Source organism: Bos mutus, chromosome 2 (assembly GCF_027580195.1).
Source record: "Bos mutus isolate GX-2022 chromosome 2, NWIPB_WYAK_1.1, whole genome shotgun sequence".
Classification (NCBI taxonomy): Eukaryota; Metazoa; Chordata; class Mammalia; order Artiodactyla; family Bovidae; genus Bos; species Bos mutus.
In genome coordinates, this window is record NC_091618.1 from 105,895,784 (window position 1) to 105,917,912 (window position 22,129).

At 35.8% G+C, this 22,129-nt stretch overlaps 1 protein-coding gene across 1 annotated transcript in view; it reads right to left on the bottom strand.

Annotated features, from left to right (window-relative positions):
• SCN9A (sodium voltage-gated channel alpha subunit 9) overlaps positions 1 to 22,129 on the bottom strand; it is a 166,683-nt gene that overhangs the window by 33,196 nt on the left and 111,358 nt on the right. Inside the window, 1 exon segment of the mRNA XM_070357851.1 lies at positions 4,609 to 4,726. Within this exon segment, the coding sequence (XP_070213952.1) occupies positions 4,609 to 4,726 (118 nt within the window).

Sequence of the window (22,129 nt, forward strand, 5' to 3'; positions counted from 1 at the left end):
CAGAATGGACTGGTTGGATCTCCTTGCAGTCCAAGGGACTCAAGAGTCTTCTCCAACACCACAGTTCAAAAGCATCAATTCTTCAGTGCTCAGCTTTCTTCACAGTCCAACTCTCACATCCATAAATGACCACTGGAAAAACCATAGCCTTGACTAGATGGACCTTTGTTGGCAAAGGAATGTCTCTGCTTTTGAATATGCTATCTAGGTTGGTCATAACTTTCCTTCCAAGGAGTAAGTGCCTTTTAATTTCATGGCTGCTTTAAAAATAATTTCCATGTCTATCAAGCAATATATTTCATTAAAATATTGAGCCTATCAAGTAATAACTTCATATAATCATAAACTGTATGTCCTGAAACAACATAGCTAGAATTTTAATGAAATACATTTTTTGGACAATGTACTGTACTTCTTTTATGATTCTGTAGTAAAATTAGTTCATTGATTCTTAATAGGAGGTAAGTCTTAGTAAATAATTTTCAGCTTTATAGAAATGCAGCAAGTGATGTTTCCCCCCAAGTCTCTGACATTTTTCCTGGCATGTATATTTTATGTGTTCTTGTCCTTTCTGGGAACTTCTAAGTTCTGGCATCTCCTGCATTGACAGGTGGATTCTTTACCACTGAGCCATCAAGGAAGCCCCAAGAAGATTTTACCATTTGGGATTTATTTTTGTCAGTATTTAGATTGAAGAGAATATTATTCTTATGATTCAGGTAGGAAAAGGCACTATATATTATAATTAGAAAAGTAGATAAACCTTTTATCTGAGATGAAGGTGCATAAATATTTTCCTCAGGATTTATCATACCTCACAGAGTTTCTCTCTTATTTTGAGACAGGAGTGTAAGACCACTGCCTGTTTGACCATCATAGAAAGGTATATCCCAAGGTGTTTCCAACCTAGCTGGTTAGCAATGGAATCACACTTTCTTTTTTAAAAGGACTATTAATTAAATGTAAACATAACAGAGAACCTCTCAAACATTTTAATGGGTCCCCACGGGTAAATGCTATTCCTTTTGGGTGGTTTCATTTATTTGCTCTTATGAGCCATTACATCAAATCTCCACTTGGTTTCATCATGTTAAACTAACGCTTTCAAATAAAAAAAACCCACAGACTTCTTCTAAGACAGTTTATCCATTAATAAAAATGTAACAGCATGATCAGTATAATTAATGTAAAAACTGATTAGAAAATGTCTTTTTTTAAACACTTAAAAAATTATAAATCCTTTAAAACAAATGTTTTGTCCATATTTTCCTTCAAAAAAAAAAAGACAAAATAGGCACAAAAGAGTTAGTTATTGTGTTATCAAAGTTAGGATTAGTTATTAGCTATTTTTTAGGAAGTTGAACTCAGAACACTTGAGGGCAGAGCTGAGTTAGTGCCTCCTATCAAATTAATAGAAAACACATCCTTTTAAGGAAGAGTGTATCCTTCTCACACCCTAATCCTAATTTTTTGATTTACTAATTGTTTAATCCAACAGGAGTACAATATAAAACCAAGCAGAACCAGAGTCATGTCATGCTCATAATTATACAGATTGCAAAGACATTTAGAATTAAGGATAGTAAAGAATGGTACTAGAACTGGGGAAGGAACCTGAAGTCTTGAATTATAACACTAATGACAAAGAACTAAAGAAAGACACACAAGAAGAGGGAGGAGAAAAAGGTGAAGAGGAATAAGGTGCAAACTGATAAAGTGGTAGTCATGAAGCTGAAAAAATGCATGCGAGACTATAAACAACAAAATCCTGTTAGTGTTCGTCTTCACCAAAACACAATTATTCTGACTTAACTCACACATTTGCCTTGATTTTTCTGCTGCCATTCAGGTAACAAAAACCTGTGAAGGCCAAACACTGCTCTAAATTGGCACTGATTCTAGCTCAACGCCTGTCAGCCAATCACAGCTTGGTCAGGGTCATTCCTACTATAAATAAACAAACTGTGGATTTCCCATGGAGACCAAGCCTGCTCATTTTTAACCCTTCGTGTGGAGACTATGTATTTCTCAGAGGGCCCAAGCTTGGAGTCATCTTTGACTCTTCTAAAGAAAAGAAAGCTTTAACACCCAACATCTAATCCATCAGCAAATCCCTTCAGCTTTAACTTCAAAATACATTCAGACACTTATACTCCCACAGTAGTTTTTAATTTCCCATCACTTCTCACCTGGATTACTGCAGGAACATTCAGAGGTTTTCCAACTTCTGCCCTTGCTACCCACCCATCTGCTTATAAGATGGCATGTTGTGAGACTTCTAAATAAGATTCTTATGTTTTTTCAATACTCTTATGATCTGGCCTCTGTTGCATCTCTAACCTCATCTTTTTTTTTTTTTTTTCCTAACCTCATCTTTTACCAATCTTCCCACCTCTCAATCTGTTCGACTCATACTGGCCCCTTGATTTTGTTTTCAAATGTGCATATCCCCACTTCAGGGCATATGCCTTCCTTATTCTGCTTGAAACAGTCTTCCTTCATATATCTGCTTCAATTTCCTTTAGGTCTCTGATCAAGTGTTATCTTTTTAGAAAGTCCTTCTCTGATCACTCTACTTATATCGTAGTAGGCTTCTACCCCTTGACCTTGGTACTCCTATTTTCATTTTACTTCTCTAGAGCACATATTGCTTATCTGATCTACTACATACTTACATATTTCATTTGGGTAAGAAACTTTTTTCTATTTTTCAACTGCTCTGTCTAGTGCTCAGGCCTAGGCCTGGCAGAAAGTACTTAATGATTATTTGGTGACTGGATAAAATAAGTAGATAAGCTGAAGGTTGCCATTGTTCATTGGTTGCCCTGTTTAATTCATCAGGCTGAACCTCTTACCCCAGCAGGTCCAATGAGTATAAAGTCTCTAGTGGAACACAGCTGCTCAAAATGATATAACTAAGAGATGTGTGTTTGCTCATAGATTTTCTTTGGTGTTCTGGTCATTAAAAAATATATTTATCTATTTATTTAAATTCTTGAGGAGAACGTACATACAGTATAGTATATATATTTTAACTATATAGATTAATGTTCTCATGGAATAGCCATGTTGGTCATGATATAACATTTTCAAGCACCCGGAAATCACCATCATGCCCTTTCCCAATCTGTACCTCCTAAAGGTGAGTATGAGTCTGACTTCTACCTTTGTAGACTGATTTTGCCTATTCTTCTTTTGGGCTTGCCAGGTGGTGCTAGTGGTAAACAACTTGCCTGCCAAGGCAGGAAACACCAGAGACATGGGTTTGACCCCTGGGTCGGAAAGATCCCCTAGAGGAGGGCATGGTATCCCACTTCAGTATTCTTGCCTGGAGAATCCCATGGACAGAGGGAGCCTGGTGGGCTACGGCCCATAGGGTTGCAAAGAGTCAGACATGATTAAAGTGACTTTGCATGCAAACATTCTTCTCTTATTCTGTCCATTTTTTTCAGCTTTATTGAGATAATTGACAATTAAAAATTTAAGTTATACAGCTTGTAAATATGTTATGTTTACACTGTGAAATAATCACCACAATCAAGCTAATTAAATTGCCATCTCTTCATATAGTTACCAATTTCTTCTTTTTTGGGGGGTGGGTAATTAAAAACATATAAGATCTACCCTTTTGTGTATTTAAGTATACCATAAAGTATTGCTAACTATAATCATATTGTTGCCTGTTATATTTTCAGAATGCATTCATCTTACACAACTGAAACTTTGGTTTACAGCATGTTTTCAGTGTTGAAGGCTACAATTCATTGAAAATGTGTTTCTGTAATATCTCTTATATACTAGACTCAAATTAGAGTTGTGAATTTGAAAAGTTATGAATATCTCTAAGTTATTATATAAGTATTCTCATTGGTATTTTATAGGATTAAAATAGCCTTTGTAAAGTTTGATCTCAGTAAAATAGCACCTACAGTCTGAAATAGTTTAGCATTAATACTTTCCACAGAGGGTTTGCTGCTGCTGCTGCTGCTGCTGCTAAGTCACTTCAGTCGTGTCCGACTCTGTGCGACTCCATAAACGGTAGCCCACCAGGCTCCGCCGTCCCTGGGATTCTCCAGGCAAGAACACTGGAGTGGGTTGCCATTTCCGTCTCCAATGCATGAAAGTCAAAAGTGAAAGTGAAGTCGCTCAGTCGTGTCCAACTCTTAGCAACCCTATGGACTGCAGCCCACCAGGCTCCTCGGTCCATGGGATTTTCCAGGCAAGAGTATTGGAGTAGGGTGCCATTGCCTTCTCCAGATGATACCCTTAAATGCCTTTAATAGGGATACTTCTAAAGGAAACTCCATGTGTTTTGCTTATAGTACTAATTTGAGCAAACACAAATTTCCATTAATCGGGTATCACACTTATTTGCTTCTCTCAAAAAATGGCAGTGCTTTACAGCATAACACACACATAAACATTCTAAATTACTATTAGTAGCATAAGTATGGAAACAGAAGCCTAGTCAAAGAGCCATGACTAAATCAGCATGGAATGGAGTCTTCTGACAGTTTATTCATCAATCCCAAGTAAGCATTAGGCTTTAAGACCGAGGCCAAAACATTAACAAATGGATGTTAAGTGAGGTCTCAATTTTTCTCTTACCATCGGTAAAACAGGCCTCTGGCTCATCTGAATTTACAGGCTCAGCCTCTGCCTCTTCTTCTCCAGGCACAGGGTTATCAACTGTGCTGCACTCTGAGGAACTTGATTGGTTCAGCCTCTAAAAAGAAATCACCACCCCACCAGAGAGTTCATTTAGGGTTCAATTCAAATCTCTTGTTAAAAACCATATTTGATCATCAGAGTCATGCAAAGTGTTATGAAAAAAAGATTAACAATACGATGGCCATAAAAACATATAAACATACACTGAGATCAGGTCACCTTACAATGCATCTATGCTTGATCTTTCTATCTACACATCCTGTGCAAAATACATTTCATTATTTTTAGTATGTCAACAATTATTAGGACAGAATTAGCCTGAAGGTACAATTTTTATGTAAACTATAACATTTGCAAAGTATTGACCACACCTTTGTTTTATGTTTAATATAAGTTTATATATACAACTAATTACTATTTTAGAACAACTAAGACCCTAACAGCAATAATATACAAATGCCAAATTGCCAACACCTGATAACGGAAAGGTCTGATCTGACAATTGGCAGAAAAAGCTAGTTGATACTTAAAATTTAAAAAAATAATAAAATTAGTGTAAAATGAAATCCAAACATATTTTTTCTATCATTGCTTGGGTTTAAGAATATGTATCAGGATGATATAGATAGAAGGCCTTTCATCCAAACAAACAAAAAAGTCAAATACTGTATCAGAATCAGAATGTCAACGTCTATAGCAATTATTCATCATCACCTATCTTAGTGATGGAATTTCAGGATAGAGTAGAAGAGATCATAACTAGTATTTATAATGTCGAGAGATACTGGCTACTAAAGCGCGCACCACATGCAAAGTCTGAAACAAAGATTCCATGAACTTGAACACGGCAGACCAACACATGAGAGGAATGAACTCATTGTCATTATGATCATGAAACTGATCATAACACAAACAGGCTTTTTCCCACCCAGGACTTTGTGATCAAACAGGATGTTTACGCACACACAGATACACAGAAAGTTTTCAAAAAAATACATACAGCAACTGTAGCAAAACTCAGTCAGACTTTCCTAAAATTATTTTATAATGGAGCAGCACATCAATGCAAGAGTTCAATTTTCATTCTCATTTGCTAAATGACATGTGATTATTGGAAACCTCTAGTTATTACAGCATGTAGTCTCTTACTAAGATTACAGCTTTACTTGTTTTTTTTAAAGAATAATTCCAAAAAAAATGCAAGTTTTAAAAAGGAGAAAATTCTTATTTCATTTAGATTTATTCTTCAGTCTCCTGAATTGCATTAAGATCACAGGCCCAGCCTAGACTATTAACTTTTAGTGAATGACTTGGAAGCTAAAAGTGTGCTTTATGGGTACCACATTATGTTCTCAACACTATTATTACCACACAGTATTCAACATCAGTAAAAAAAAGGCGTTGATAAAGTAATGAGCATAAGCAATGAAGTAAGGAAAGCTATTTGTATAACTGAAGTAAAGAACTATGAATACTCTATTAAAATTAATACTTCTAATCTATATTAGCATAGAAGTATTTTTCCCACAATGTCAAAGATTTTTAAAATATTATGAATTAACAATATCAATATTAAATTTCATTTAAGAAGTAGGGGAACACATGTATAATTTTTTTAAATTAAAATTGAAGAAAAATTATAAAAAAAAAAGAAGTAGGTTATTTAAACTGATTGTACTCATCTAAAATTACTTTAAAGCAAATACAAATTAATTATAAGACTGGATATTCCGTAAGACTTAAGGTTTTAAAATATTTATTACTCCTGGAAACAATGGGGAAATTTGTAATTACTAATATGTCCTATTGTGCCAACTACCACAAAAACCAATTTTAAGTACCATATCCAAAGACTACAATTATTTGATACCCTCAATTTTGACCTTTAGGGACATGAAAGATAAGACACTTTGATTCTGTGGAGCTAAAATCAAATACTGCCATCCTGAAAAAAAGTTACTGGCTTGGATTTGAGGCAAAGCAGTGGGTGAAACAGTTGATAGAATAAAAAACTCCTTACTGTCCTTAGCCAAAACATTGACCACTTGGATATAATTATAATGATTTTCTCTCACCTGGTAATAACTTCTAAATAAAATGACTAAAATTCGCAGAGCTGTAACATGGGTTAAATTAATGAAAGCATCCCACTCTTCAAAAGAGCATTAACAAAGCAGATTAATGCCAAGTTAATTTATAAGTAAAAACTAAGATGATTTTACGAAGCATATCTTGCCATTGAAATGTACCCCCCATAAGTTTTATGGCAATTTTTTTTGTCAATGAAATTCAGAGTTTGACTCAGATTTTATACCATAAATGACAGTTATTCAAAATTATTCCTCACTGGAACATAAATTATCAAAATATTCAATATGTACTATAATTTGTATCACAAGTCAAATTCTTGTGGCTTTCAAATTCAATCTTTAGAATGTTTTTAGGAAATCAATGCTTTCCTGGGAATGTACTAAGTATTCACACAGTAGTAATTTCAGTACTGTATATACTTTCAAATATTTATGTGCATGTCCTAGCAATATAGATAGTTTAGTTTTAATCTATTCAGCTTTTAAATTTAATACTTACTAAAGCAGAAGTTTCTTTAACAGGGTAAATAGAAAGGCTTACATTTGTAACAAAGTTTTTCTCTTGAAGATAAATTTTTCAAATCTCATAGTAGGTGTTCTGATTTTAACTACTGACTGTTTTTTTATTCTTATTTAGTACACAGAGAAGATCAAGTCAATTATTTGTGTTATTTTAAATAATTATATGGTTATTTTCATTTCTATAAATTCAGTTATTTGCTATTTATTTAGCTTTCTTTCTTGTGATTTTGGAAATGGAAGAATAACTATACTATACTAAAAGCAGTAAAATAAATACTTCAGAATGAAAAATTTCTCCTTTGGTTTTATAAATAGGTCATTTTATAATTTCATGTTGATTTTATTTTTAGTAAAATATGAAATAAACTTTTTGCCTATTCTTTGCTTGTCAACAGGGAATCTTTCGTCTTTGGTGTTCTACACAGAAGTGGAAACAAGTGTAAAAATAGGATAATTTTTAGTAGAATCACTAGTATAGTATGACTGTAGGTACTTTCTAATTTTTTCCTTCTTTCCTAAATAAAGTCTATATACTTGCCTCAAAAATTTCAAATGTACAGTAGTATATGATGAAAAATACAAGTCTCCTTCACTCTCTCCCTGATTATGTCTCCTTTAGGTAATTATTATATTATACATGTGTTTTGGACATAGTTTTCTATATTCAGTGTGTATCCATAAAATAATAAAGTAGTTTTGTAACATTCTAATCTTGACTACAAACTTCTGTAGCTATTTCACTATTGAAAATATGATCAAAGTAAAGCTCAACTATTCTTTATGCATTTCCTTTTGATTGCCTTGAAGGTGTGCTTTTTACAAAACTGCATTTAAGAAGAGATTCTGTTAAATATAGGTGTCATATGAAAAACTGCCCTAGGTTGGTCATTTACAAATTTCTTACTGACATTTCCTGAAATAGACATTCACACTGTAAGCCTACTTCATGCTAGTATGGATGCTCATTAATGTTGGTCATATTTTATCTTGAGAAGTTTGAAGTAGGATTGTCTAATAACTTGATAGTCTAGCACTCAAAATCAAAAAACACTATCAACATAGAGCACTGAGGAAACACAGAAGTCAACAAAAGCCTTATTCAAAGAGGACGGCTGGTGTTGAAAACATCCCAAAGATGTCACATTTAAAGTACATATTATAAGGCTGTTTGCTTCACACAACAAAAGAAAGATATTCTTTGAACAGCACAGTCTAGAATAGTTATCTCACCTGAGCATCAAATCAGAGAAACACGAGGGACAGGAAGAAGGGTGAAAGAAGCAAATCAAAAGGAAGGGCTGGCCATAAAAGGACAAAAAACTATGGGAAGCATTAGTGATTAAAAAGCTCCACCGTACGTCAGTAAGCAAGGAAGACTTTATTAGATTCAAAGACTTGATTAGATCCAGTATCACGCATCTTTTAACTTTACAGCCTCGTTTTACAATTTATACATATAGTGAAGTTCTGAATCTACAGTGAGTAAAATGGTAAACTTTATAACAAAGGATCAAAGCACCTTTAGAGAAGAATTCTATAGATAGAATTCTATACTATGCTCTGTGTGACTAGAAGTCCAGTTTTCCAAGTTTACCATTCTATTACCGGATAACTTGAATTTAAAGCCAAAATATGCTTTCCTCTCTCTTGCAATTGAAAGGCCCCCCTTTTTCCCCCCACCTTCTACGGAAATGCAAACACTACTCTCTTCAGCACTTTTAAAACTAGAGATTACCTATGATATTACCATTTGTATGTTTGTTTTTATCTTGACAGTAATGGTATTTATTTTCTTTACATGATTTAGCTTCTGGGCCCCATAAAGTCCCTCAAATCCTCTTCTGGTCTCTCTGGAATTCTGCTTTCTCTCAAGATTATATTTAAAACATAATGCTCCAAGGTAAAAAATGTACCAGATCAGTTAAGTTCAGTTTCCTAGCTCAGTTGTGTCTTTGCAACCAGACATCATTCATCAATGATACCAGATATCATTCATCAGTGGAATATTAAATATTTTTTCCTCTCTGTGGTCTAAATTTTCATTTTGCTTCCATTTAGGTTAGTACAAAATAGTTTATTTACTAGTTAAATTCTTTTCTCACATAGTTAAGTCTGGAGCCCTATATCAAGTTCACAGGCGTGGAGCCCTGTACCGAGGCCACAGGATAAAAACCTCTGGAACTGACCAAGCCCCATAGCAATACTGGTCGGCCTATTCCTCAGTTGGAAAGGAGTCAGAGAGACTATCACCCATTTGGGTGGAAGCTACTGGGGCCCAGTGAGCAGTGGCACTCACTGTGGAGAGTTACACTGGAGAGTAACCCTGGCCAGAATTCCTCAGCTGCTTCCACAGCCACTTGCCTGTTTGCAGAGGGTCCTTATGAGAAAGGAGAAGTGAGGAGGTAGGGGAAGAGACCCCAAGTCCAAGTACGGGCCACCAAAAATGTTGTGGTCTGTGTGCGGGTTGGAAAAGAATTTCCAGACATGAGACAGAATGAGCAGAGAATAAAGTTTATTAGAGTGAGAGACACCATTAGAACAGTGGGCTGGCTCAAGGGAGAGCCGAACCCTTTTGCAGGCTAGCAGCCACTTTTTATAGTCTCAAGACAGAGAAAATTCCTACTGGAATGGTGGCACTGGGTGATTGGTTAGGATACCATGGAGTGGATAATAGGGTGGGTATTTTACTTAATATGGGGTCAGGGAACTGGCCAGTTTAGATCCAGAGGCTCATGGAAACAGTTGCTATGGGGCTTGGTAGTTTCAGAGATTTTTATCCTGTGACCCTGGTACAGGGCTCCATACCTGTGACTTTGCATAGGGCTCCACATTAAGGGCAACTAAAACACCAGCACTTTCTAAAATAAAGAACAAGAAAACAGAGTTTTTCCTTTCCTAGTGTTTTGTTTATTGATATTAGAGAAGCTGCATAGGCTTTGGGGGAACAGCTGTTGTTCATTCAGCAGGAAACCCACTTAACAGTCCTATCTTATGATCAATTGGTTTATAGTTTTAGATACTGGAGAAATAATGAAGTAAAATCTCAGTCACCACCAGGAAACTCAAAGCAAACACTTTACTAAAAGTTCTTTGTTTTCTTAAAGTCTTGTACCTAGGGTAATTTCTGTCCAATACATGACAATTTATGCGACTGAAAGATACGATCTTGCATATAAAAGCAAACAAAAAAATGCAAGAAAGTTTGGTCATATAAGAAGATTGGACTGGTTTTAGACTTCCCAGCCAGATCCTACAGTTTCATCCACTTCTTTCTAAAGGAAAATGGCATTCACCCTGGCATTCAAGGTCTTGAAAGGTAAAACAACAATTGGTATTCAGGGGCTTTGTGCTATTTGCAGAGAAGAGTATATAAATAGCTGGAATGCAGTGGGTCAAATCAGAAAGAATACCTTAAAAGTTTTGGGAACAAATATTTAAACAGTTCTACTTTTGAGGCCTGCTAGAATACTGCAAGTTGGTAAATAAGGATCGGGACACAGGCAAACATGACAGCAAAATGTGAGGTAAAAGCACGTACTCTGTGACTTAAGATCGCTACAAATTATCAATAATAAAAAAAGAAATGACGAAGAACAAACTGCCTGTACCTCTGAATGATGAATACTATTTCCTAAAACTATCCACTTGTAAGGAGGAAGGACAAGGAATGACAATTCCAATAATACAACAATTACCATTTTTTAAAAATATATCCAGGCTTCTAATATTGCAAACACAGTGTAAAAATAGAATTTGGCACCAATAAAAATATATTTTTTCTGCCAAAGAAAATATTTCAAGTCATTCTTTGCAACTGAGCCTTTATCTAGAGAATGACCATTCCTTAATATGCACCTCATGTTCTCTAATATAGTTTGATAACAAGAAAAAAGTAATAATAATTTAGTAATTAAGCACACATACACATACATGCATATATATGTGTGTATCTATATGTATTTCTAAAAATAGTTTTCTCAAAAATAGTGTTTTACCTATACATATATAGATGCTATTGCATATGTATGTATCTTTACTTAGGTTCTAGAAGGAGGACTGACTACACTTTGGAGCAAAATAGTTTTCTAAGACAATATTGCCTCTAAATCATCATCAATCTCAAATACAAAAATATGTCTTTTACTCAGGAATTCCTTTAAAATTAACTGCAAGTAAACTAGAACAAACTATATGCTTCTTTTTAAATTTGAAACTGAGCATTATTATTCCTAGAGTGTATGAACTTCAGGATAAAGTTTTGCTTTCATTATTGAAAACAGTAATAGAAACATTCTAACAATGACAAATAAATTAAAAATATGAACTCTATTAAGTATAAAAAAAAGCATGATTCCTATTAACATGGGTTTTTCCTTCCAGTTCAGTCATTCAACAAGCTATACTAAAATTAAAACAAGATATTATATCTGAGTAGCATATTTTTTATATGTTAGACTTTAGTTATAGCAATTCATATTAATCTGTTTCTAATTTTAAGAAAGTGTTTTATGTCTTATTGACAGATTTAGTGTCCACTTCATAATATGTTCCACTTAAACTTTTTATCTTCTTGAGGCTACTCTATGTATCTATCTCCTTATGAGATAATCACAGATATACACAGAAGATATCAAAATCTGCATAAGTTCAAGTCCCTTATATAAAAAGGTATAGTATTTACATATAGCCTATGTACATCCTTTATACTTTATATATCCCTTATAGTTTAAATCATATCTAAATTACTTATGATAGCTAATACAATGTGAATGCTATGTAAACAGTTGTAAATACAATGCAAATGCATGTAAATACTTGCTGGCATGCAGGCAAATCATGTTTTGCTATTTGGACTTTTCTGGAATATTTTTGATCCCTAGTTGATTGAATCTGCACATGCAGAACCCATAGGTACAGGGGGCCAAATGTACATAATCAGAAACTTACTCTCATCAGTGTATAAAATTGATTCTGGAATCAAATTAATCATTTCAGGCATTTATAACTCATTCATTCATAGGCCCAGTAAATTATTAATGATACACTTTACATATGATCAAATAAAAATCAAATGTTAATTACTGAATCAATAAGGGAATAAAGCCCTAGTTATCATTTTGCTTAAAACTATTTCAAAATATATGCAAAGTTTGGCCTAGAAGCTGGGTAACCCTGTCTCTGTCTTCAGGGTTCTACACGCGTCCTCAGAAACTGCACGAGCCTCAATTTCCTTAACCTGTGAATAAAAGACCAGCACTAGAATGGTCTTTTCTTGTTACAAGATTTTTATGTTTATACCTGAAATAATACTCCCACAAAATATTTCTTAATAAAATTTTAATTTACTGACTTTAATGTGACAATCTTAATTTTTCCCCCGAGATGTAATTGACATATGGCACTGTGTAAATTTAAGGTAAACAAGGTGATTAGATTACATGAATATACGGTGAAATGTTTACCATAATAAGGTTAGTTAACACATCCTTCACCTCACATAATCACCGTTTTTGTTGTTGTTGTTATGGTGAGAATATTAAAACTCTACTCTTATCTCAGTAAGCCTGACAAGTTAATATGATATATATCTATACATATACAGTTGACCCTTGAACATCATGGGGGTCAGGGCACAATCCTCCATGCAGTCTAACATCTGATTAAAACTTACAGTCAGCCCTCCACACTCACGGTTCCTCAGATCCTCTGTTCCGCAACTGTGGATTCAACCAACCATGGATCATGTAGTACCGTATTATTTACTATTTAAAAAAATCACTTTATAAGTCGAACCATGCAGTTCAAACCCCTGTTGTTCAAGGGTCAACCGTAAAGCTTAAATTAGGAGGGGAAGTTGATAGAGGTTTTTAAATTAAATGCTGCTTCAGTGGTTTCTGTTACATGCTATACCTTATTTTAAGAATCTATCCAATAAAAATCTATAGCTCATGCACTTGAAATCACCTAAGGACATGAGAGATATATCAAGGGAGTCATCGAGAGAATAACAAAAATAGATAGAACTGCCCGTGACATGCTGTGATGTCAATTTATCTATGGCACAATTGTATGTTTCTACTTTCTTGCAATGGGTCAGGCAGAGAGATTTTGTAGCTGAACAGCATGCATGACACTGAAAAAAAATATCATATACATATGTATGAATTTTTTTTTAGGTAACCTGTGTAAAAGTGGTCACATATGTCTCTGCCTGGTTAAAAGCACAGAGCTGCATCCTTGATGGATCCAGTTTGTTTTTACCCCTGTGAGAAGTAAGAAAGTTAGGTACTGAGGTGTGGAAGTGGAGCATGATGGAACAGCTTAATCAACTGATTTAAGTGTTTAAAGTCACATACCTGTAAGTAGAAATTAGTTACATTTGACAATGCATGCTATATGCTAAACACATAGAAATATATTTGCCACAGAGTAATAGCACAGACTGTAAACAATGAACTAAACAGTTATATCATTCTGTTTTTTATGAGATGAATTAAATACTGTAATTTCTGAAGGCAACCTTTTGCATTCTGTTTGCGTTTCATAACAGACATTTTAAAGGAAGTCATCCTCAATTTTGGAGTGGGGTGAGAGTGCCACTATATGGTTTTTGAAGCATACTGTAAAATTAGCATTGATGATTTAATTTTGACATTCAAACGATATTACATGAAAGGAATGTTTTCAAATTTATCAAAATATAACAATTAAGAAACACTGATTTGAAAACATCAGACCAAAATTTCATCATTTTTAGACACATGAACAAATGCAATAAAGAGGAAAAAATTTTAAACAGTTTAGAACCAATCTGCAAAAAGATGATCTAAGTGAAATCCTATAGGGGTATTCTGTTTTGTCTTTGTAAGAATCTATGCATAAAAGATAGGGATGTCAGCTCCCCCCAGAAGCATAATTGAATATTGCCAAATCCAATGAATTTCTGGAAAAATTAATATATTTTCTAAAATGGAATAATGAGAAGAAATCTAAACTGCCTGCAACTGCCTCTTAGCGGAAAAAAACTTTACAAAAATCTTAGGAGAGACAGACCTGACAACAGTGTAATAAAACCACCACATAGTAAAACACATAAAATATTCAACATAAACCACCATATAGTAAAAAACATAAAATATTCAACCTCGATGACTGCAAATATTTAAAATTTGTATCAAATCAATAAAAGGAAGCAATAACAAGTAAGCACACAAAGTTTCTCAAAACATGATGGCTTGCAGAAACTGAATACTGAATAGATGAATGGGTGGATGGATAAGTGATTAAGTGAATCAGATGAATAGCACGACTGTTTGTTCCTCTGCCTGGGGTTTCCATCCCTACCACATTCACACAAAAATATGATCTCCATTCTTTAATGTCTAGCTTAGGTGCCACTTCCTTTCATGTGCCTTCAATCTAATAGAATCCGTTACTCAACTCATCCTCATTGGACTGGCTTCTCATTTTCTCATGGAATGTGCTTTGTTCCGCTTTGTGTTATATTTTGAAAGTAGACTATAAGCTAATAAATTAGCACTAAGGAGGACTAGAAACTGAACATGAATCAGCAAATGCACAATATCATTGTAACAGAAAATCTGACCATGAATTGCAGCATTGCAGGGATATAACAGAGAATACATTCCTACTCATGCTTTTGCCTTTCCATGATATGTATTAGAGGTGGTTAAAGCCTGGAGTTCAAATTTAAAATGACTCTCAGAAACATCAGCAACTAACCTGCACTATTTCTTAATCCTTTAGCATTTTAGTTATCTGTGAATATAGATTAACATCACCCTCTTTCCCAGGTTGCTGTAAGAAGGAAAGTTATATAGTGTATATGAAAGTGGCTAATATATACATTCTCTCCTTAGTCTCTTTGGTGCTTGCTTTCATGTCCACTTGTCAAGTTATTCACTTGTCCTCTTCCTCCTGTGGTCCCTGTATTGCAGTGGATACTGTGGTTGCACTGCCCAGATCTGCCTTTCAAACAAGCTACTCATTCCTTCACCTTCTAGGAGTATTGGCAGCTGAAGGCTCACAGCTGAGTCCCTCTCTGGGAAATGAAATACAGAAGGGAGCTGCCTTACCCAAGGTCATACTCCCTTCCCTGGAAGAGTGGAGGGAGAACCTGTATCCAATGACTGAGGGGTTCAGGGCACACAGGTCCTGAGCCTTGCTTTGATCTGGGATTACTCCAAAGGCTCATACATACCAGCGATGTCTATAGAACCAGCTGAACCCTCTGCTACAACTGCAGAGCATGTCAACTCCTCCCTCGGCCCAATCAACTAGCTTCCATCATTTCATACAGGCGTTAGGTGTTTAACCTGAAAACACTACTCACAGTTGGTTTCCCAGGGAACCTGACCTAAAATTTACATACAAAATTCCAAGCTGTCTACAACTCTTGAGTTATCTTCTTAAAACCTCCAAATATCTACTGTTCACTATCACTTAGCTATCCTGTGAGTAGTATACAATTAAGATGTCCCCAAATTAAACTCTCTCTCCCCTACCTCCTTAATATTTCCCTCCTGCATATTTTTAACAGCATCAATATCCATCCAGTCGTCTAAGCCAAAACTCTTTTATTATGAATTACTTTGTATCTCCCAAAATATATGTTGAAGTTCTAATGCCTGTTACCTTTGAATATGAACTTATGTGGAAAGAGGGTCTCTGCAGATGTAGCCAAGTTAAGATGAGGTCACTGAGGTGAGCCCTAATCCAATATAATTAGTGTCCTTATAAAAAGAAAAGACAGGAAGAATCCCATGTGACAAAAGAAGCAGAGATCAGAGTGATGCAGCTGCTAATCATGAAGGCTAAGGATGAAAGACCACCACCAGAAGCTAGGAAAAAGCAAGGGAGAATCCTTTTTAGAGCCCACTGAGAGAGCATAGCCCTGCTGACACATAAGTTTCAGACTTACAGCCTCTAGAACTATCAGAGAATACAGTTCTTGTTGTACAAAGCCCCGGGTCTCTGATACGCTGTTATGGCAGCCACAGAAAATGAATATGCCCTTTGAAACAGCTCATAATTCACATATCCAGAACTTGAGCCCTTATAGTTTAGCTTGGAAGTGTCTTTCACTTATCCCAAGTGTCACCATCACTCCTTGACCTTGAGCCTCCATCAAGTGTCCTTAGGACGGTTGCAACAACTTTCCATCCTCTCTGCTTCCTCACCTTTATTACACCCCCAAACTTCCTTTAAAAGTAGAAGTCTGCTAACAACAAAGAATAACACAACAAGACAAAGTTTTCCCTTTCTGTTAAATAAAAAGAAACCTACTTCAATCTCCAAATCACAGTAAGTCGTCACTCACTATCTGGCTCCAATCAACCTCAGTCACCTACTGCATCCTATGTGGCCATCCTCTCGTGTATTTAATGGGTGTTTTTGTATCTGGATGCTTCCACACAGGCTGGGCCTTTTACATCTACCAGAAAGGTGTTTCTTTGTCCTTCTTCGTCTCTGTCTCCCTCCATTCTTCCCCTTCTCTCCCTATTCTTTCTCTCACCTGATGAATTCTTTTTATCATAAAACATACTTCAACTGGCATCCCCATTGTGAAGTACTCCAATTTATTGTCAAGGTTAGTCACCCTATCCTTATCCTGCCTCAATATGTTTTCTAAAAAATCTGTTTTAATTATTTTTATATATGTATTTATAATTCCTGATTTTTGTGGGTGTTTTAACTCAAAGGTAGGAACCTAGCTTTACTCTTTACCACTTACAACACTTTACAACACCATAGACCAAGAAGACTCTGAACCACATCTCCTGAGGAAATGAGTACACTGCTGACGTCTTTCTAGAATCCAGCAGGCATACGGCAACAAGCAGGTGCTTAGGAAATGGAAGTTGAAAAAATGAATAGCCACAGTTAATGGAATATTTACTCATGGATTCCTTTGCAATTTTTTCTCCCACAATAATCAAAGTGAATGAGGGCTTTAGGTGGCCTTCACTTCCTTTAAGAACATAAATTTTGCATAACTGTTTTTGCAATGTTTTAAATGACACTCCCTTGAAGGTGAGAAGTTTGATTAGGTAAATTTGAAAGTTTCATTGCTCTCTCTCCTTTCTCTAAGGACCTCTGCTAGCTCCATCACAACTTGGAGACAATGTTTCAAAACACTGAAAAACCACTGAGGAAAGCTAAGTATTTGCATTTGGATAGAGGAAGAATGAATGGGGAGATCTTTCTGTGAGGATGTTTTCCTCTCTGCTGAGTACACAAGATGAACAAATTCACTTTAGCAAGCATTGATAATACATTCGTCAAAAGAGCATTAAAGAAGATTTAGGGTTTTAGATTCATAGCTACCAGCGTCTCTGAAACCTGTCAGAATTTATTCCAAAAACCACATGACTGTTATGTTTTAAAATATTTGGAGAAATAAAATGGATAAATTTAACGTTTTCCCCTGAAATTTACACACACATTCAAAATTAACATCACAAGTCTATAATTAACATCACAAGTCTATAAACTGGTTATTTTTCTTTCATCTTGAAAGCAAAAAAGGAAGTAATCTGTAATAACAGAAAACAAAAGGATGTCCCTTTAACCCTCTAAGAAAGAGCTCTCCATTAAAAAAAGCTTAGTAATTTAGTTTTTTACAACTTTCAATTTTGAGATTTGGCACAATTTAAAAACAGAAAAAAAATTAAGCCAGATGCCAATCACATTGAATTATTGCACCTGGCTGAAAAAAAATTTTTTTTTTCTCTAAGCAACTATTAGCACAATGCCTGGAGCATAGTAGATCTCAATAAATATTTATTGAATGAATGGATGCATTTCATGCTTCATTTGAGGCTCATAATAATGAAGCACTTCAATGCTAATGGTGAAAATCTGCAGTGTGTTAATGTTTGCCGAGGGCTGCACTGCACCCCAGGAGGAGATTGATTCTGAGGGTGGCCATCAGTTCAGCATGTATTCCGAGAAGCAGTGACAGGAGCCTTATTCTCATGGGTCCCTAGAGATGACAGCATGTCTTTCTTGATTCTGAGACAGACTCATCCTCAGAGAAATGCTGGCGTTCTAATGCCAATTATTGCCTCAAAACTCTTAAGATATTTTACTCAACACCTTACTTGAACTCATCTCTGGTCATTTTCTGATAAGGTATTTGATGACAAAGTATTTTGCCTTCATTCTGGAGTGTATATATCTAACTGTCTATCAGAAGAAGAAAACTTGCCTGAGAGCTAATGCTAGAAGAGGGCAGAAAAAAGAAAAAAAGGATATTAGGTCATAACAGACAGGGTGGATTTATTTTCCAGATGGGGAAGGGGAAAGTAGGAAAGGTCAGAGATTTTATTTCCCCCTGTTCAAAATGCAGATTCTTAAACAGACAAATGTAGAATATATCCCCAGCCCTTGAATAAAGAAAATGAATTTTCAGAAACCTGGATCAAGACAAGCCAGAGATGAATTAGGTTCATTTATGCCCACCAATCCATCACAGTGGTCACTGGGAGCACCGCGGCAAGGATTCTGAGTGCATCCAGACTTAGACAGAGAGCATTTGCAGGATGCAGCCCAGAACGGGCATTTGCAACAAGCTCCTACATTTGTCTTTACACATAAAAATTTAACCTGTAGCAAATAGCTGCTTACAGTATGTACATGACTACCCAATTCCATACCTATGGCAATTGTTAATTGGGCACTTATTTTTCAGCAAGCACTTGTTTGTTTACCCAAATAATGTAATCTTGATTATAATTCTATTTTGCATGTAAGTAAACTAGAAAAAAATAACCAGAGGATTTTGTAAATTGCTCAAACCATGGAGACAGTAAATATTAAGGCTAAGATCTAAGGCAAGAATTCTCTCTCCAGAGGCTGCCTTCTTCACCATACTCCAGGTAGTGCTTAAGACTTAAATAACTGACATTCAGTTGGGCAATATTTTCTATCGGATAATCATGATTTGCCTTTTTGGGAAAAGTTCATCAAGAATTATTTCAAAGATGAAAATATAGGAAAGATACAAAGGAGAGAATAAGCAATTAAAAAACTGGGAACTCAATGGGAGCTGAAGATTAGGGGAATTAGAGCAGAGAGCTTAGCCTGAAATGATGTAGAAACACTTCAGGTAAATAAGGAAATGTGAATTCCTTTTAGTGTTCTGAATTGAAAAATAAAACCAAGTCATAACTAGAAACATTTAAATCACAAGGCACTGGAGAGGAAGACTAGATGCAGGTTGTTACAGTTGGCAACTGCTTAATACTACATAACAAATTTCTTATAGATCTTGAAATTTCATTACTTCTCAAGTCCAGTATATAGTCAAGCGGGTTTGAATACACTCAGGGTGACACACTTTTGAGATATGTCATGGAAAATGTCTTAAGGACAAAATTTCAAAGCCCATAATTTAAAATCTGAATTTCTAGAGGCTAATAATGATGATGAATACAATAATAAACACGATACCTAACATTTGTTTGCTGCTGCTGCTGCTGCTAAGTTGCATCAGTCATGTCTGACTCTGTGAGACCCCGTAAATGGAAGCCCATCAGGCTCCTCTGTCCCTGGGATTCTCCAGGCAAGAATACTGGAGTGGGTTGCCATTTCCTTCTCCAATTTGTTTAGGGCTTACCAACTCAAATACTGTGCAAATGACTTAAAGAAACTAGTTTATGTATTTTAAATTATGACCTACAAGGTAGCCTCAAGCTCCTGAAAATGATGCCACGTATTTCCATTTCTATGAAATAGAAAAAAATGTATTTTTTCTCAAGTAGTTATGACTACAATGTCATAAAAAAACTCAATGATAATTAAAAATATTAAGTTACCATCAAATGGTCTTTGGATAACACAGTTTAAGTGCACTAAATTTCATGCTTTTTAGGTTTAGGAAAGGTTTATGGGACAGGTGGCAGAGTAATTTTATGAATGGTTAAAATAGTCTATTTCAGTACCAAATAACTTATAGATGAAATCATTAATTATAGACAGTTGGATACTGCTGCTGCTGCTAAGTCACTTCAGTCGTGTCCGACTCTGTGCAACCCCATAGACAGCAACCCGCCAGGCTCCCCTGTCCCTGGGATTCTCTAGGCAAGAACACTGGAGTGGGTTGCCATTTCCTTCTCCAATGCATGAAAGTGAAAAGTGAAAATGAAGTTGCTCAGTTGTGTCCAACTCTTAGCAACCCCATGGACTGCAGCCTACCAGGCTCCTCTGTCCATGGGATTTTCCAGGCAAGAGTACTGGAGTGGGGTGCCATTGCCTTCTCCGAGTTGGATACTATGTCATCACAAACCTCCTCTGGATACCACAGGATATGTAAGTTCTTCAGAAGCATGGCTCAGTATCCCAGGGGAGACAAACTGGGTATGAACCCCATTAGGAATGTGAGTTTTATCCCTGAAAGGGACAAAGACAGGAGAATAAAGGCAGACTTATGCACATCAAGACTGGGACTTGATTTTGCTCTGCCCTGAACGAGTTTCATAACTGTAGATAAAGTTGCTTTCTCTTACTGGCTTTCTGAATTAGAAAATGAGGTGCTATATGGGACAGGTCTATTAGATTCCCTTTAAAATGTTATAATTCAACATACTAAGAATATGATATTTGCCAGCGACTTAAGGAGATCCATGTAAGGATAGCCACAGGCTTTGAGCAAAGAAAAAATGACCAGGTAAGAAATTATTCCTCTCAAATGTGAAAGTTGCTCAGTCGTGTCCGACTCTTTGCGACCCCAAGGACTGTATAGTCCATGGAATTCTCTAGGCCAGAATACTGGAGTGGGTAGCCTTTCCCATCTCTAGGGGATCTTCCCAACCGAGGGATCGAACCCAGGTCTCCCGCACTACAGGCAGACTCTTTACCAGCTGAGCCACAAGGGAAGCCCAAGCTACCACAGTGCTTTAACACCCAGAATCTAAGCTTATTCAGAAAGTCTGCTAGGCAGTTAGGGTTTTACAACTCTAAACTTTGTAGGCAGAAAAATGGGTAATTGAATTCGTTTTTCTTTTCACATGAGTCTAGACCCAGATTACTGCTTCTGCACAGGGTATGAGGAATCGAATTTTCTACTTTCAAACCAAAACAACTATACCTTCTGAATCTTTGGAGTTATTAACCTCTTCCACGCAAAGATTTTTAAAATAAAAAATAAAATATTTTATTCCTTACTTTGTGATCTTGGAGATAATTTCTTTGGCTACTTAAAACATATATTCATAATTTATTAATCATATATTTATTTAGTGAATAAGTATTAAGCATTTACTATGTACCTAGTATTGGTTACATGGCCAATGCACATGTGCACACATACACACAGAGCTGTGTATCTTTTTCCAAAATCCACTCTAAATTTAAGAAGGATAGGTCTTAATATGTGTGTGTGTGGTGTGCTCCTTCACTCAGTCATGTCTGACTCTTTGTGACCCCAAGGACTGTAGCCTGCCAGGTTCCTCTGTCCATGGAATACTCCAGGCAAGAATACTGGAGTGGATTGTCATTTCCTACTCCAGCGGTTCTTCCCAATGCAGGGACTGAACCCACATCTCTTGGGTCTCCTGCACTGGCAGGTGGATTCTTCACTTTCCCACTGTGCCACCTGGGAAACCCAGATCTTAATATAGGGCCAAGCAGATAGAAGATGTTTGGGAAATACGTGTCAAATATTTTCAGATGTGACCTAAAGAGAGGAAAAATATTGTAAAATGGTATCTTAAAACTTTAGAGAGATGCCATAAAAATCCTGTCATAAAACTCACTTATGATTATATTCTATATTAATAAAAATGCAGCTCAATAATACTTTGAATATATGCCCCTGGAGGTGG